Here is an 18791-nt window from a genome sequence, read left to right as displayed (position 1 = left end):
GCATTTCCTGAATTGCAATGTTGTTTTCCCAATTCATAATCCTTAACTAGTCACGTGGAAACATCATAGATGACAAAAAATAGATGTGTGGTATTGGTCAATGTGTTGGAAAAAATTAAACTATAAATTGAGTGTCCGCTCTGTGTTTCAGATATGCTCCAAATTGTAATGTGTTCTTCCTTAGTCCATGCTACACCCATCGATAAAGTTTCATGAAAATAGGGCCTGTCTTTTTCCTTCAATCCTGCTGAGAGACAATGCAACAGCGATAAATAACCAAGCTATAACTATAACCTCCTTCCTTGGGCCAGGTTAATATTATAAAATACTAATAGTAAAACAGGAATTAAATAGGTAATTAGGTAGAAGCAACAACTTTAATAATAAATCAGCACAATTGAGCTCAGTGCAGCCTGTGCATTGAGGCCATCAGAAGCAGCTTTTATTTGATTATTTGCAGCACATACAGCGGGTATCAGTTGCCGTAGTTGTTAACATGTGCTCGGATGACAGGTTACAGCAATCACCTTGTACGCGATGATTATAGCGAGCGGCAGGATGCCTGCAAAGGAGCTAATCATGGAGAGAGAGTTATGGCCCCTCGCTGACGGAGAGAGAGAGAGAGAGAGAGAGCGTGTGTAGTGAACTGTGTCAGTCGATCAATGTCCGTGTTGAACATCGGCCTGCGTGTTATTCATTCAAATATGAATGCTGGGAGAAAGGCAGAGGGAGTGATAGGCAGGCAGCAGGCTGGTGACTCTTAACAAACACTGTCCAATTCCACAGGAGACAGAGAGTGTGTGTGTTTGACTGTGTGTGTGTGCTTCAATTAAATCTTGTCAGAGTGCAGAAATCGAATGTGTCACTCGCAGGTCTGGGACTTGCTGCCTCTGAGGCACCGACAACATGCCAATCAACGAGAGGCAGACGCCTGCAGGGCACACAGGGTGAAGGAATTTGTGGCGGGGGGGGGTGGGGGTTGGGTAGAGCAGGTGTGTCCATGCGATTGGTCACAGGAGAGAGAGAAGTGTCTGGCAACCACATGGATGTCCTTAACACCATTTACATGCAACAAATTCAATTACAGGCTAAGGTAGGACTATGATTATAGCAGTTGTCACATAAACACAGTTGTCACATAAACACACAAATCGATTCTACCCCAATCAAAATCAAACAGATCATGTAAAAAGCCCTGCTCCACAAAGTGTTTTTGTCTCTCTTTGTGATGATACGTGGTTTAACCTTTTGGACCTTAGTGTCCCTAATTGTGGCCACAACACAGTGGTCACTCACATCATTAGCAAATACTCCCACAGATGAGTATTTATGTGGAACATTTGTTAAAATTAGATCAATTAAGGAGGATTTATTTGGGGACTTAATATTTGGGCGAGTAGGACTGTCTATAATCTGGGTAAAATTCAATGAGGTACACAGGTTTTTAAAATCCTCTGACACAGAAGTTAACCAGTCCCAATTAAAATCACCAAGCAGCACTATTTCCTTGTAGGAAAGTTGCGATAACAGTTTTGCCAAAGATGATAAAGAGTCCTTGACAGCCGAAGGGGCCCTGTAGCAGCCCACCACCATGAGCTGTTGACCCTTTGTTACCTCAATATTCACGGCGAAAAAATAAATGGCAACGCCACCACCTTTTTTAGGCCGGTCAGTACGATATACACTGTAACCATTTATGTATATGTCAGAGGCCAAAATGGATTTATCTAGCCACGTTTCTGATAAGACAATGACATCAGCATCAGTCGAACTCGCCCAAATACGGACAAAATCTAATTTAGGTAACAGACTACGCACATTAAAATGAATTAAACCTAGCCCAGATCTAGATATAAAATCAGCAGGAGTAGCTATTTGACTAATACTGCTAGGTGGACCTGGATTTGGCTGTACATTTCCTGATAGTAACAACAATAACAATACCAAGCACCTTTTCCTCTTAATCAACACGCATACATTGTCAGCTGTTCTAGAGTCACCAGCAAACTTCGCGAAAGTGAGATTAGAGTTTAAAAAACAATTCTGAAGGACCATCGTGGCAGGCATGTGAGAAAGACAAACATTTTCCGAAATGAATGTCCGCGACAGTGCAACCAGCAATTGTTTGTGCAACACCTCCGAAACTGTACAGGGGATGTCCACTGTGGGCGGCAGAACATACCCGAATCCAGTAGATTGTTCAGGACGACTAGCGATCTTCTCCTTGTCCAGCACAGCCAAGAAAAGGCACAGCAGAAACACGACACCCGCCATTCTCCCAGTCCAGCACAACAGTATCCACGCTGTTCCCGGAGCAAGGTGGAACAGCTACAGCAGCACAGCAGAGCAGGTGGAGCAGGCCTCAGCTACAGCAGCACAGCAGAGTAGAGAAGGTAATCCCACCGCGTTACACCGGCTATTTAATCCACTTTACATCTCCGCCGGTAGCACAGGCGCGGAGAGGAGCGGCGATACACGGTGTGAGGAGCGGCGAGAGGAGCGGCAAGAGGAGCGGCGATACGCGGTGTGAGGAGCGGCGAGAAGGGCGGCGGGAGGAGAGCCGGGACCACACTTCCGACTCTTTATCTCTGCAAGAGTTGCTCCCTCTCGTGCTAAATCCACTCGGCGGGCAAAAGTAGGATCCCAGAAGTGATTTGCCCAGTGTGGAGTGGCTCCTGAAACCCTTCCCGGCGTGCCTTTAGTGGAACTCGGGTCCGCTGTGGTGGATGAGGCTGAACGTGGCTCTCATCCGGAACTCAGCAATGGTGGATCACGTCTCAGCGCTGACGGCGTGTAACCTGTTCCTCAGGTGAGTTTCAGAGCACGAGGAGCAGCTGAGAGAGAGAGCATGAGGAGCAGCTGAGAGGAGGAGCAGCTGAGAGGAGGAGCAGCTGAGAGAGAGAGCATGAGGAGCAGCTGAGAGGAGGAGCAGCTGAGAGGAGGAGCAGCTGAGAGGTTACAATGGTGGGGCCAGTGACAATACAATTTTACCCTTACTGTCTACCCCTGACTGACTTATGTGGTTTATGGCTGAACTTAACGTATACGTTTAAGAAACACTATTGCTATTCACGTTAGTGCTACTCTTTTCAGTCATGTTGATTGACCAGCGTAATTTAACCAAACAGCCTTTGTGCCCTGTCATGTGGCCTTTGTGCCCTGTCATGTGGCCTTTGTGCCCTGTCATGTGGCCTTTGTGCCCTTAAAAAAAATGTGAACGAGAAGGCCAAATGGCCTTGCCCCTAAAATGACGAAATTCCAAGCCTGATGAGGGCCATAATAATATGTGAGACATTTTCGTTTTCTTGAACCTTGATGTGAAGTTAAGATTTGTGATAAGCTTTAGGTTTTGCAATTTCACACGTGTACAAAAGTATAGCTTAATTCAACTGATGAGGGCTATGTGAATAAATGTAAGCGATGTGATGGAAGTAGCTCTTGGCCACTTTCATTTTTTCAAAGTAGCTCTCAGATGAAGAAAGGTTGGAGACCCCTGCCTGATCGATCCGATCTCCATTCAGAAAACACGCATTTTAAAAGGTTTTTCGCCTGCCGTCTTGTCTGCACACTTGTCAAAGCATGGTTTTTACTAACCATTACCAGTATTTAGTTAATTCGGCATCATTTTAAAACGTGTATTACAATTAAATCACGGTAAGATAGGTTAAGTTTGTCGTAGTTGGTTTCCACCACAGTATTTACATGGATATAAGCCCCGCCCCCTCTCCAGCGCGCCCTGTGACAGGAGTAAACACAGCTGACAGCCGCGGTGAAACCGGGTGAAACTCCAGCGGTTAGAGCAATGCGAATATTCGCATCGCGTCCGTTGTGAACGCAGCATAATGCAGTTCAGAAACCACTGTTCTGACGCTTTTAAAGCAACTTCAAGATTTTAACAGTGTGAGGGGCCCAAAGGCCATGGTGGTATGGTATTCCCCACAATTATTTGTGGGGCATACCGGCCAGAGGGATGGGCTACGACGGCCATGGCCGTCATGACCTCCGTGAAAATCCCACCCTGTTGATATCACACCATCAGGTAATCAAAGCCATACTTTTGATTATGACAGTATTCATTTCAGAGCCTTTTGACATTTCACCATCAAGCCAATACACTTGCATTCATTGTCGACTGTACATTGTAAGCTCCTCGATGTGTTTTGATACATTTACGGGAATGCACACAGACTCAACACACTCATACAGGACTCACTTTGGATGGCGGATGTCAGGGACGGATCGATTGAGGGAGATCCGGTCGCTGATGTAAATGTTGAATCCGTTCTCCCTGTAGGCCTGGTCGACCCGGTCAGTTTCTGTCAGAGGAAACGGCTTCCCCTGTTCACCGTTACCTGCATCAAAAACGTACATCTGATCAGTAAAAAGAAGACTCTTTATAAAGCATCCTAGACACATGCATATGGAGTCAAAGACCACTTCAAATTAATGAATACAAATATATACTAGGTACGAATGTTAAATTGAGATATATGGATACAACTACAATTTCGGCTGCATTTAAATATTTACTAAACATTGTGTCTGTTTTACACAATCCTTAAAGCATGCTGAACCTTTGAATTATGTCTATTGAGACAAAATCCTTTTTTTAAAAAAGAAACTAGCTATATTTATAAAATACATCTAAATGATTGCAGTATTCAAGCACAGCCATTTTTATATTTTTCTTAATGAATCAATGTGTGGAGTATGGTCTACGAAATGTCAGAAAATAGTAAAAATAGAAGCTTCCCAATTCCAAAATGGACAGTTTAATATCGTTAATGACTAAGAACATCAGCAAAATCTTCTGATTTGGAGGAAAAATGACAAATCAATAAAATATATAGGAATACGTTTTTCAGTCCATTGAGTAATTCATTAAAGGTAGGGTAGGTAAGAATGGAGAAAAAAAAATACGCAGCAAAATAATCTGCCCCTTCCTTCAGACTTCCTCACAGAGCCCCTCCTCCAACACACACAACGCGCACATGACCAATGAGGGCACGAGATAAGTTTGTGCACAGATGGAAGGCTGACAGGCAGGTAGGCCATCCAGTTATTTTCGGCGGGCCGGTGAAAATAATTGTTCGGGCTTTTTACAGCGCTACGGCTTCCACAGATGAAAGTGTTTCTGAAGAGAATTACCTACCCCACCTTTAATCAACTTATCATATAGACCAAGACAGTCAATACAAATCCATGATGTATACAATCTTAATATACACAGTATATAACACTTAGTTAGACATGTACACACGCATGTCATTTATCACTCCTCAACAACCCTTCTCCACACAAACATTTAGAAATCTGTGCTCACTTCAGGAGTGCATCAAATTATGCTGTGCTGCATGTTTCATTAGCCACTCATCAATGCACTCCACACAAACACAGAGACGCATGCATAGAGGCTAATCTATAGTCAGGGGAAAGCATCAAATTAATGAGCCGCCTTGTTCCATTAGACATAAATGATCGGTCTGCATTCCTGAAGGTAATAACTGTGGAAAATAACTCCTCACTTTAATGGCTCATTTCTGAGATAAACACTTCTACTTAACATTGTGCTTTTCCCTGCATTATACACTTGTTACATAGATCACTTAAATGGTGTTTTCTATTGCTCCTTATGCAAATATATACCCTGAGAAAAATGTTGATAATTATGTTCTTCCAGAGTTTTTGTAGGGCAATGCACACTAGAAACTTTAAGACTTGGCTAGCGGCATTTATAGGTTGAATATTGAGACACTTGCTTTCTCTTTTTGTACGTCTGCCTCTCATTGCAGCTAAAATATTCAAACTCAGGCTCGTCATGTGCCTTTCTCTGTTAAATGTTCAAGCAAAATATGATCCTCACATTCCTACTTCATGCTCCTCAAAAGGTTCAGAGAATGTCTACTGACGTACAATAACAAAACTACTCTTAAAAAGTCAATAATGATTAGTGATTAACTTTTCAAGTGATTTCAATGAAACAGAGGCTCTAAAACAATATAATAAGGATGTATTGAATCTTGAGAAACACATTTAGGTGTTTCTTGGTTAAGTTCAATTGGATATGACACATGGTAGTGAATTCAAAACACATCCTTATTGCAGCGTAGAACCTGCACACTACAGGGAAAGGGAAATCCCCAAAAAGCATTAAATGGCCCCTTTAATCTTTTCTGCTGATCCTCCGGGAGACCATCTCCAATACAAGCAGTTAAAGTACTTAAACTGCAAGTTATTAATCGCGTTTCCTTTCATATGTCAAGTGTTTTTTTAAGTTTCTTTACAACATTGTCATCTCTTGATGTGCCTTTCACCGCCCAATTACAGGTCTTATTGTCTTAGACAACTTGGCAATCTCTCAGAAATCCAGTGACTTTGCTTCTTAAGTACCACCATATAAAGGGAAGTTAAATCTGTTGCATTTGTAACAAAGAGGCTTCCCACTCAAGGACTAAGACTGGATTAATGCTTATTTTAGAAGATTAACTGTGTTTAATTATGAACTAAGAACTGTAATCTCAGCCTTGATTCCCACTGACTCACAGAGACGAATAAAGGAAAGGGAAAAGACTGCTGACAAAACAGTGCTGTGTGTGTGTGTGTGTGTGTGTGTGTGTGTGTGTGTGTGTGTGTGTGTGTGTGTGTGTGTGTGTGTGTGTGTGTGTGTGTGTGTGTGTGTGTGTGTGTGTGTGTGTGTGTGTGTGTGTGTGTGTGTGTGTGTGTGTGTGTGTGTGTGTGTGTGTGTGTGTGTGTGTGTGTGTGTGTGTGTGTGTGTGTGTGTGTGTGTGTGTGTGTGTGTGTGTGTGATGTTCTGAACAAAATATGCCCAGACTGAACAGCAGCGTCAGCACAGCGTTCGGACCTACCTGAGCGAGCAGCATCCCTCATCATCGCTTCGTAGTCGTGCCAGTCTGTCCGCCGCACACCATCAATTCCCACCTGAGCAACCTTTCTCATCTGGTTCAACCCCTGTAAGGCAAGAGAGAAAGAAATACAAACCAATAAAACTTCCATCAACTCTTCTTTTAGCTGCAGTGTCTGAAAATATAATCAACCACAACATGTTTATGGATCACACAACAGCTCTTCATCTCATTACCTGGACATTAAGAGTTTCTCCCAAAAGAGCTTGAGCACCATTAAGGAGAACTTGATTAATTGAAGTAGAAGTCAAGATGTTCTGCTTTTCTATTGAAGGTTTCTACACACACACACACACACACACACACACACACACACACACACACACACACACACACACACACACACACACACACACACACACACACACACACACACACACACACACACACACACACACACACACACACACACACACACACACACACACACACACACACACACACACACACACACACACACACACACACACACACACACACACACACACACACACACACACACACACACACACACACACACACCTTAAAAAGTATGTCATATATTGCAGGGTTCAATACAAAATGTTTTATAGCATCCTATAATGCTAGCAAATTATATATAGTCATGTCAGCTGCGCATCTCCTTCCCTTCACTCCACTGCTGTCACAACATGGACAATGCACTGCACTCCCATCCAGAGAGACCCAGACACATCTGGTGAAAATATACTACGTGCACTTTCCTACTTCATATATATATATGTATAATTGCATATGTACAAATTCAAGAATATGTAATGCAAATGTATTACATGCTGGAAACATGAAATTGCTCTTAGCAACAGCTGAGTTTGAGAGGCAGTGATGACTGACAGACGGGCCGAATTGAATGAGCCGGTGAAGGCATTTAAAATAAAGTGCTTCAACACCACAGCCATTTAAGTTTAATTCAATTTGTGGGCAGTGTCTCGGTTTTTTTGTGCCACCTCTTAATTAGCTCAGAATAATTAATTGCAAATGATTATGATTGATGGTGTAAGCGATGTGGGGAATTCTGATTGATTTGTAGGAGGAGGTCAGTGAACTGGAACCACCAACACCAACCTTGCTGTGGAAAGGATCATCATAGAGGCTTATTTAACATTGATGTGTGTCTGCAATATTTGGGTTAAAATGTGAATCTAAGGTTGTCATAAGTTCCTGTTTCTGCTCCGCTTAGTTTTGTTCTTTAACAAGTAAAATATCTGTATACTTGTCCAACAATTACATCACTTTTTCCTCTTTTTGCTTCATATTTCATGCATCTGTGCATTTCTTACTAGAAGGAAATGATTGTGCCACAACATGTAGAGCACTTTGAAAAGAGCAAACCACCAGGGAATCTCACTCCCAGGAAAAAACAGTTGTAATCAACACTCAATACTAATTCATAGGAAATGAAACTGAACACAACATTAACCCAGCATTATAGTGGAACGCCCGTTTCCTTCCCAACATACAGGCACATTTGTTTGAATTAAAATGATTGTATTACAATGGAATTACGTTAGTTTTGAATTGCAGTAGTTCAAGGTCAAATGCATTGCTGAAGAAACGAAGCTTGAACTGTGCACATACAATGAGGCCAACGGACAAGAATGTAATTTGTTCAACACAAATCTTAAAAGCAACTGTTTTCAGTAAGCTCCTAGAAACACACTGGATTCACCTGCCCATCACCAAACAGCAGACTGACTAAGTGAACATCTAAAAGCTAAAGATCTAGATATGTGTATTCCTCTTGCAACCCTGATTGGAGGCATGATGTTTCAAGATTGTCTGTCCGTCTGATTTTTTCTTGCAAAGGTTATATTTCAGGATCGCTTCCAATTTGGAAACATTTCCAATTTGACTGAAAGATGACCAGAGTAGAATATGATGTTACAGTAGAATATCAAAGGTCACTGTGACCTCACAAAACTTAAACATGTATACTGTACAGTGTGCTCAATATGGCAATAACAGTCATGTATGATATAGTTAAATTATAAAGTGATGATTCTGTGTACAAATATGGAGGCAAACGGCAACTATATTGATAGGGGAGGCATACAGTGGAGCTTGAATTGATAGTGGAGGTTGCTCTGGAGTTGATGGAGACCAAATCCGAGCTTAAAGGACAGCTAATATTTAATTAATTAACTGGGCACAAACATGACTCCAGTCATTTTGCTGCTGCCAATATTTAATCATAATACTAATTACACATTGATATGAAGTTTACTGTATCCAATTTCTTGTTTAGGGGTTTTCAGTTATTGCTGCTTTTTTATGTTTGTCAATTGTTAAAAGATACAAGCAAACCCACCAGCAAGTCTAGCCAGTATTTCTCTTTTGTATCACAGTCGCTCACCTGCTGCCACCTCACTAAACAAAACCCCCTTTTTCGTCCACTCCAACACCTGAAAAATATCCAATTCAACCGGCAAGGCAGGTCAGGTGGGGTAGATTTCAAATAAAGAAGGGAATCTACACCGCTGGGGGTCTGTATTGTGCAGTAACAACCACAAAACCGATACCTTCCTCATGAAAGCTGGTGTGAGTGGCACTGGTATTCTACACAAAGAAAAACAGGACAGTAAATACAGTCATCTTTCTTCTTCTCTTTGTGTTACTTACGGTAATTTGCCTTCCTGCTGTGTGCTCTGCCACTACCTTCCTAATGGCCATCATTACAGAGACGTGGCTTCATGCTGCCACAAACAATTTCTTAAACACTTGTTTTTTTCTGCTCTGGGCACTTTTCTACTCCATCAATATTCAAGGTACAGCATAAATGTGCTAATAGGGCATGACAGGAGCTACACCAGACACCATGCAGCCCATGTTTTATCCATCAACCATTCAATCATCAATTACAAAGCCTGGTGTCATATAAAAGACAGGCGGAAATGGAAATGACTTTGTCAAGCAACACATTCAGCTTACAGGAAAAAAAAAGAGAGCAGAAGAGAATGAGGAGGACATAGGTTGATTTCACCTGCATGAGTGATCACTAATTAACTTCTGTGTAGCCTTTTATGGGTCTATTCATCTAATGTTGGCTGCTCAGACAATATCTGTCCCTGGGTGAAGATAAACGCTATGAGTTCCACTTTGAAGGCTTGTGTGTGTGTGTGTGTGTGTGTGTGTGTGTGTGTGTGTGTGTGTGTGTGTGTGTGTGTGTGTGTGTGTGTGTGTGTGTGTGTGTGTGTGTGTGTGCGTGTGTGTGTGTGTGTGTGTGTGTGTGTGTGTGTGTGTGTGTGTGTGTGTGTGTGTGTGTGTGTGTGTGTGTGTGTGTGTGTGTGTGTGTGTGTGTGTGTGTGTGTGTGTCTTTAAGCACCATGAACAGAGGCATAGTTAAAGGGCTCTATTATATTGTTACAATGCAGTTGAACATTTGCTAATTCATCCCCGAGACAACAACATTGCAGCCATAGCTTTTTATTATTTGTATTTTTACTCTATAGCGCTATGCAGCAAGCTTAACACACTGGCTTTTCTTCTGGTGAGACCAAAAGGTATTGTAAAAATGAGTTATTACAGTAACAAAGAAACGGGTTGCAAAGGTAATGAAATGGCTGTAAAATAATTCACCCAAACTGTAATGCAGTATGTAATCATCAGTTGCATTTGCAGCAGATAACCTCCAGCCTGTTTAGTTTTACTTTTAGTGCAAAACACAAAGCCTATTGTGTTGAAACTTTAAATCAAAATCTGCCATACTGTAGATATCACTACACTGCAGATGTACTACATTGTACGCTTTGAATCTATTTGATCAGATATTGTTTTACTTAATTTCTTACCTGCTTATTTGGTGCCACCCCCCACTGCTCTCTGAGAATGTCGCACATGTTACACCTGACTAGACTTGAAAAGGTCTTCAGCACATCGAAAACAATGAGACTGCACCACAATGAAGGAAAATGCCATGGTATTAACCCCTGAGGTATCACCTTTTCTGCAAAGAGTTGCCTCGTCATGCTGTCTAGCAGTGGCTTACTTTTCACTGGATGTACTAAGGCACAAGGGAAAACCTTTTCTCCATACAAGTGAGTGACAGCAAAAGAACAAAAAGCCAGTAACCTCTGAGGTCTCGGTTGTACCTGTTGAGCTTTCTATAAGAACAACAAAAAGAAAAACCAAGGCGGTTAAAATGTCAGATTGTGATTGCTATCCAGTCTGCATATGCTTTGTGTTGCCTCCGTTTGAAAACACCCTGCTACACCTTTTTCTCAATCTTTGCATTGTGTGTATTGATGTAACATTAACTATGCTTTTCAGGCTGTTTTGATGCCTCCAGGGGAAAACATGATTACATTGCCAAGTCAATTATTTACAATAAATGTATAAACTAGTTGGTTGTATTTGTAATATTGGTATTAGCATTACAAATACATTTATCATGTGTAACAGAGCAGATGCACAGTAGCCCTTTGAGTTTAAAGTATAAACTAGAGCTGGTTCTATCTTCAAAGAGTTGTCTAGAAAATGCAGGCCTTGCCCTTCTTTCAGCTTCCTGTATGAGTCAGGCATGGTGCAAATATAGGTGAGATGTGTCGATAGGCTAGTAGGAAACATGTACTATTAATATATGTATTTACCATTCACAGTAGTGGAAATGTCCAAAAAGTGTGCATATATTTATATTCATTTGGCTTTGACATTATATATCCTAGAGATGTCCCGATCCGATCACGTGATCGGGGATCGGAGCCGATCACGTGATTTTCAAAAGATCGGGGATCGGGAGAAAAAAATCGGGGATCGGAATTTTTTTTTTTTTATAAAATATATTTTTTTTATTTAATGTTACAAAACAAAAATGACCATGTTCACGTCTTAAAGTCATCCTGAGGACTTAGTTTTGGTTTAAAATTACACAACATCATGTATGTGTTGCTTTCTTTGGGCTTGTTTTCATAGAGCTGGTTGCTTATTTCTCTGAAATCTGGCAACAGAGTGGGCGCAGTGTCTAATAGTAGCAGTAAGCTAACGAGAGGCTACGTTCAGCTGGTGACTCGCGAGTTGGGACGGAGAAAATGTCAGGAGTTTGGAAGTATTATAAAATTGAAAGCGAAGGCAGTGTAACAGCCAGATGCAATGTTTGCAAGGCGGCGGTTCCGCGTGGTGGAGAGAACAGAGCTACGTTCAACACGACCAATCTAATACGCTACCTGAGAAACAAACACCAACAACAACACGGCGAGTACACAGCGGCCACTCACGTAACGGCACTGAAACAACCGACACTTTCAGAGACTTTCAAAAGGAAAGAGAAACTGCCCCAGAACAGTGAAAAGGCCAAACAAATAACTAGATAGCTGAATTCATCGCATTGGATGACCAGCCGTTATCTGTTACCTTTTTTTTTTCTTAATGCATTGCATAAAGATCGGATCGGGAAAAATCGGTATCGGCAAATTGTCAAAATCAAATGATCGGAATCGGATCGGAAGCAAAAAAAGGTGATCGGGACATCCCTAATATATCCCCATATATGAGTTGTCGAGAGACATTGTACAGTCACATAATGTGGTAAAGTAGTTGCTGCTGTGGTAAGGATTTAAGAACATCAGTTAGTTAATTTAGTTATGGTCATGTGTTTGTCATCCTCTGCCCTCATTGCTGCTTGTCCTAAAGCACTGATTCAAATGATGTTAAGGTTAACTCTTGCACCACAATTTGTAGGAACAAATATGAATAGAAGCTGTTGGCTAAAAGTCATTAGCGACAACAACACGTGTTGCACTGACTATTGCAAGGCATTGTTACTTTGCACCCATTTTGAACAGACAATGCATTGCTGGTTTTCATCTGCTTTCAGGTCTGTGGTGCTGAACAAAGACGAGGAGTGAACAAGGAGAGATAGAGGACTCCGATTGGACTTCCTTTGTTTGGTGTGGGGGAGAAGCTGGTATTACCAGCAGAGCAGAAAGTCTGATAAGAACAGAGCTGCCCATTTGTTCTCTGAGGAGGACGAATCAGACCACCTTGGGTCAATACTTCTCTTCTCTGTTTCCTCTCTTCCTGCTAAGAGCCAACAGAAGCTCAGATTGGGAATGGAAGCTTTTCAATTATTTTGTTCTCCCCCTTCCTGTTCTGTCAGATCACAGGCAGATCAGCCTCAACCCCCAGAGACACAATTACCTGTCTTTCCTATTTCACCTCACCCTCTGCTCCTCCACCTTCAGCCACTACACAGGCAAGTCAATCTGCGCTAGAGGCTCACAAATCCCCCGTTAGCTTTTTCTTAGAACACCAAACTTCCGCGTGCACTATCTGACCCACTCCCGCTTTAGTTCAGTGAGAGGCCCGGCAAGAGGGAGTCACACAAGTCACAAGTCATATCAGTGGCTAAAAACAGACACAGAGCAACATTATCATCCCACTTGAGTCCTGAGAGATACTGCTGTCTGAGTCAGACATGAGCTTGAGACAGAGGACCTCCAGGCGGACGCCCCTGCAGTGAGACACTCCACACCCCCTCAAAGAGAAGCTCAGAGAGGCCACTGCTGGGTCTGATATCCCAAAAGGACTCATTACCCAGAATCCCGCTGAGAGGGAAGAGAGCAGAGCGAGGACCACATAGAGGCCAGGACTCAGACTTCCTGCTTGGATATTGATGGATTCTGATGTGAACACTGGTCTTACAAAATAACTGCTGTTACCAATGGTGAAATACGGATGCAGGCTCTCGCTTCTTTAAATGTTGAAACCAGCCTCTCATTTATCAGTCATGAGGTTTTTTGTTTTTGTTACAAGAAATCCAAATTAGAACATTGCATTCTGCTTGATATGAATGTATCTTATTAAAATGTTTTACTCAGAGAGACAAATGCAGAGTGGTTTTCAGGTGGAATTGATGGAGGGATAAACAGAGCACTTACACATAAGGAAACATTGGGAATGGGAGCAAATCTAGCAGTCAGGTTTCAACATTGCGAGTGATATGTTATGAGGGATATCTTATGATGGACTTCCAGTAAGCAGTGGCTCTGTTTTCAGCCTGCAGGCTTTGTGTCGGTTTGTATATTTGTAAACATTCACATATAATAAATAAGCTGCAAAAAGAAAAGCAGGTCCAGGTACACTCAGAGGTACACAGTATATGAATAGATATACAGCTGTGTATGTGCACATACTGTATACTGCACTTTATAAAGAAAGAACATCACTAATGCAATAGGGAGGTCAACTTCACAACAAAGTACACAAAAGCCTCCAGCAAAAAACAGTCCTGCCATCACCAGCTTATGGCAGAGATTCTTTGAAACAGCTTTAGATGCACAGGATGTTCATAAAAAAACACTGGTGGATACAACAGATATCTGAATTCGAACACAATCTTTTAACTAATAAAACACTGCTGCTAAGTTCATAAAATATTGCTAAACTCGCTCATCAAATGCAATGCTGCAGGAGATTGTTTTTGGTTTCAAGGTACTTTTGGGTGTACTTCAAGGTATTTCAGGTAAATATGTTGTTTTTCAGGAAGGGTCAAGAGGGGCTCCACCTGTGTAATGCAAGTGTTAGACGGCGAGTCATATACGCTTGAGTAGCTAAATGCTTACAAACTAATTATTTCCTTTGTTTGCTGCCCTGCTTGTTGCCACAATGTATGTGTCTATGAGAACAGTTTCTATCAATAAACATTAAAATGCTTAAAGGAGAACTAAGAGGTTGTTTCTGAAAAATATACATTTCAAGTGTTTGGAAGTTATGTTGGATGGCCACAAACTAAATGTAATGTTCCTCTAATGTAGTGCAGGGGCTACGGATTTTTACATATGTTTCAAACCTTGGCACAGAGAACCAAAATATCTGTGTGGCAAGAATCTACTCAGCAAGTTACAACATGTGTTTTTCAATAAACAGACCCTGAGGGAGGGAAAGAAAACATGTTAAGAATCCTTTCACATGATTTTGACTTGCCAACAAAAGGAACTTTAAAAAAAAACATCATGGTGTTTTAAGCATGGTGTGATGGACATGCTGGGGGGATCACTGGTAATTTACTGCTGTGTTGGTTCTGCTGGGATCACCGCCTCCACTGGCTCCAGTCCAAACCCATCTGAGCCGTTCAAATAAGCTCCTTATTATCGTGTCTGATGGAGAGGAAGGCTCGGGAATTAAAAGCAGAGGAAAAGACTGAACCATGCCATTAAAGGACCAGTGATTAGGAATTAGGGGAACTATTGGCCACATTAGAATCCTATGTGTTATAATGTTTGATTTGTATCTAATGAACTAATATTAAGAACTGTTCACTAAGAATGAGCCATAGGTACATTAAATCCAACAATTCCTCATGGCAAGGCAGCAGTTGAAGGAACGGTATAGGAAAAACTGAAATGAAGCGGCTACCAATGTTTTCACTTTATACGAGAAGGTTTGCTCACATTTGTCTGTTAAATGTAAAGTATATTAGCATGGTGTTTTCATATGCGGCTATGATGAAGGCCACCACAAAATGTATCTTTTTATCAGTGTCTTGTAAGAGCACCCAATGAAGCTCTCAGTCACAACACAGACTGAGGCAGTATCATCCCATTCTCCGTATGAATGTGTCTCTGTCAGCAGAATTCAGACAACACATGAGTGTACTGTCTCTGCTTGTTGACGCGGAGCAGGACTTCGGTCAACATTGGGCTACTAAAGAGCAGATGTGGCGGGTATTGTCTACCCTGCAGCATACTTTGGATCTTACCATTTTAAATGTTTCCATCTAAAGCAGACTTCTGCTGGGACTTAGTCGCAAGTGTTGTGCTTAGCTCAAAAAACGGTCAGTGTGCTGCCTAAAGGCTTTAGCCACACTGGTGTGTCTAATGTAGGGCTAATTTCCCCCAAGGCCAATTTGTTTAAACAACAGTAGGCGTCTTTTAAGCTTCTTACCCTTTTGACCTAATTCCTCACAGTAAAATATGAAAAACTGAAGCGTTTACAATCCAATATTGAAATTGGAAACAAACACAGAACACATAAAGGGCTGCTGCTCGGCTCGGTTTGGGTTGAAATAACATCCATTTGATGCTTCTGGCCACAACTTCATCACGGACAGTTTGTGTTCAACATGCTCTACAATGAGTGCTTTTCATTCAGCTAATTATTCTTCCTTGTATCCTCGCTCCTAAGGGGAAGAAACTGGATGAACAGCCTCGAAAAGCCTATATGGTAGTGGCCAAATCATTAAAAAGCCAACATGTTTCGATGGCTGTAGGTCTTCGTCAGGGGTAATAACGATTGATATTGACAAATGTGAACTAAAAGTGTCCTTCTGTCTCTGGATAATCCACATGACAAATCTCTGTAGCCAGTAGCTCCAATGAAAACTGCTCAAAGTCATTTGCCACTGTGATGTGCTGCTGTTCAGAAGGGCAGCTTTGTGTCAGACAATGAAGAACCTCACCAACCTCAAGGTTTTTTTTTCCACTGAAGGTTTGAACGGTTGCTCTGATAAACCTGAAGTTTGTTCCTACACAGAAGTCAGCAGCCGTTTTCAAATAATTCTCCTCCCTACATTTCTAAATACGTTTGTTCGAGCTTCAAATGAAAATGATGGAGAAACTGAACATACTCATATGGGTCAAAATAACCTTAGCTGCAGTAGTGGTTTGAGAAGATTCAATGGATGTTTGGATACGTTTGACATGACTGGTTGTCAACGTGTAGATTCACTGTAAGAAATTACAAACTACAATTTATGTTAACTAAAATTATTCAGACAAACTGCAAAACAAGGGTAAATAAAGTATTGTATGCCACTAAAAAATGTTGTCTTCTTCTCCTTCTTTCAAAGTGAAAAACAACATATTATATTTGATCTAATACAGCAGGGATTGTGTATGCGGCCCGTTCTGTTTATATTTAATAGGCTCTGATCTTAATCTGATGGTTTAAGCACTGCCGTCTACAAGTGAAGCAGACAGGAGCCAACAAGGAGAGGACATATCGGCTACCGCTGTCCCCAACAAGACTAATGTGGAAAATACTGAATGGGATAAGGGTAGAGATGTCCCGATCCGATCACGTGATCGGGGATCGGAGCCGATCACGTGATTTTCAAAAGATCGGAAGATAAAAATCAGGGATCGGGAATTTTTTTTTTTTAGAAAATGTTTTTATTTTATTTAATGTTACAAAACTAAAATGACCATGTTCACGTCTGAAAGTCATCCTGAGGCCTTAGTTTTGTTTTAAAATGACACAACATCATGTGCGTGTTGCTTCTTTTGGGCTTGTTTTCATAGACCTGGTTGCTTATTCCTCTCAAATCTGGCAACAGAGTGGGCGCAGTGTCTAATAGTAGCAGTAAGCTAACGAGAGGCTACGTTCAGCTGGTGACTCGGGAGTCGGGACGGAGAAAATGTCAGGAGTTTGGAAGTATTATAAAATTGAAAGCGAAGGCAGTGTAACAGCCAGATGCAATGTTTGCAAGGCGGAGGTTCCGCGTGGTGGAAAGAACAGAGCTACCTTCAACACGACCAATCTAACACGCCACCTGAGAAACAAACACCAACAACAACACGGCGAGTACACAGCGGCCACTCAGGTAACGGCACTGAAACAACCGACACTTTCAGAGACTTTCAAAAGGAAAGAGAAACTACCCCGGAACAGTGAAAAGGCCAACACAATAACAGCCAAGATAGCTGAATTCATCACGTTGGATGACCAGCCGTTATCGGTTCCTTTTTTTCTCTTAATGCATTGCATAAAGATCGGATCGGGAAAAATCGGTATCGGCAGATTGTCAAAATCAAATGATCGGAATCGGATCGGGAGCAAAAAAAGGTGATCGGGACATCCCTAGATAAGGGTATTGATTTGTATCTACCTCAGTGAAACCATAACAGCCCACAGGGAGCACTCGAGCACAGGATACATTACAAACACGTATTGTTGCTTACTTTTAATCCTTTGCCCTTTGTTCAATTGCTTTTAAAAAATTGCAAGAATAAAAAGCAGAACAGAAGAAAAAAGCTTGCAGCTAGTTTCCAGCAGTGTAAAAAAAGGTTTGTATTAGCAACTTAAAAACAAATGTTGGTGCTTCCTGATGTGAGTCAGCCTGTGTATTTCCCTGCTTTTCACCCGAGGCAAACATCAACCCAATCGCATTAGGTGTAATCACTATTACTCACCAGCTTTCTGTATATCTTTTGTACTGAGGTAGAGTCATAACACAAAGTCGTCAAAGTCATCCTGAGGCAATGCAATCCTGAGTGGCTTTTAAAAAACTCCTCTGTAAACCAATGATTATAAGTTTCCAAATGAAATGTCAACATGTTTCCTTCAGTTACCCTCCAGAACACTGCATCATTTTAAGATCTGATACCCGTCATGGAAGACAAAAACATTTATAAACGCCTTTCAAAATCCTCTGCTATGACAGAGTGAGTCAACACACAAGCTTCCGTACAGAGTATGTAAGAATGTGTCTTATATTCACACACACTCACACACCTGTAGTTGCGCGAGGTGCTGAGGATCAGGGTTCAGTGTCTGGCTCCAAGGACACTTTGACATGCGGAGAAGAGAAGAGGAGCCAGGGATCAGCCAACCATGCAATTATTGGACGACCTGCAGCACCTTCTTCCGACTAACTGACTTCTTGGGTTGACTTCCTCCATCTGCAGCCTTCTTACTATATAGCAACATCACATGCCCTACAACCTTCCCTGGCATGATTGACACCCTACAAGGATTATGCTGCGACTTCCATTATATGTTTAAAAACCATGGGAACAAAAGATGGATCAACTCATCAAGTCAACACTAATATCATTTATTTTACTTGTTTTGGTGCAGAACTTTGAACATATTGAAAGTCTATAGGACAATCATTTCAACAGAACAAATACAAAAATT

The 18791-nt window shown here is 41.6% G+C and overlaps 1 protein-coding gene across 1 annotated transcript in view; it reads right to left on the bottom strand.

Moving 5' to 3' along the window:
• LOC117458727 (polypeptide N-acetylgalactosaminyltransferase 10-like) overlaps positions 1-18791 on the bottom strand; it is an 83150-nt gene that overhangs the window by 62911 nt on the left and 1448 nt on the right. Inside the window, exons 2-3 of the mRNA XM_034099361.1 lie at positions 6867-6969; positions 4214-4352 (exon numbers count right to left, since the gene is read on the bottom strand). Coding sequence (XP_033955252.1) covers positions 4214-4352; positions 6867-6969 — 242 coding nt within the window. The remainder of the gene's footprint in view (positions 1-4213; positions 4353-6866; positions 6970-18791) is intronic.

The sequence above is a fragment of the Pseudochaenichthys georgianus genome, chromosome 14, assembly GCF_902827115.2.
Source record: "Pseudochaenichthys georgianus chromosome 14, fPseGeo1.2, whole genome shotgun sequence".
Taxonomy (NCBI): Eukaryota; Metazoa; Chordata; class Actinopteri; order Perciformes; family Channichthyidae; genus Pseudochaenichthys; species Pseudochaenichthys georgianus.
Note: the sequence above shows the minus strand (reverse complement) of the source record. Positions and strands in the feature narration are given on the sequence as shown.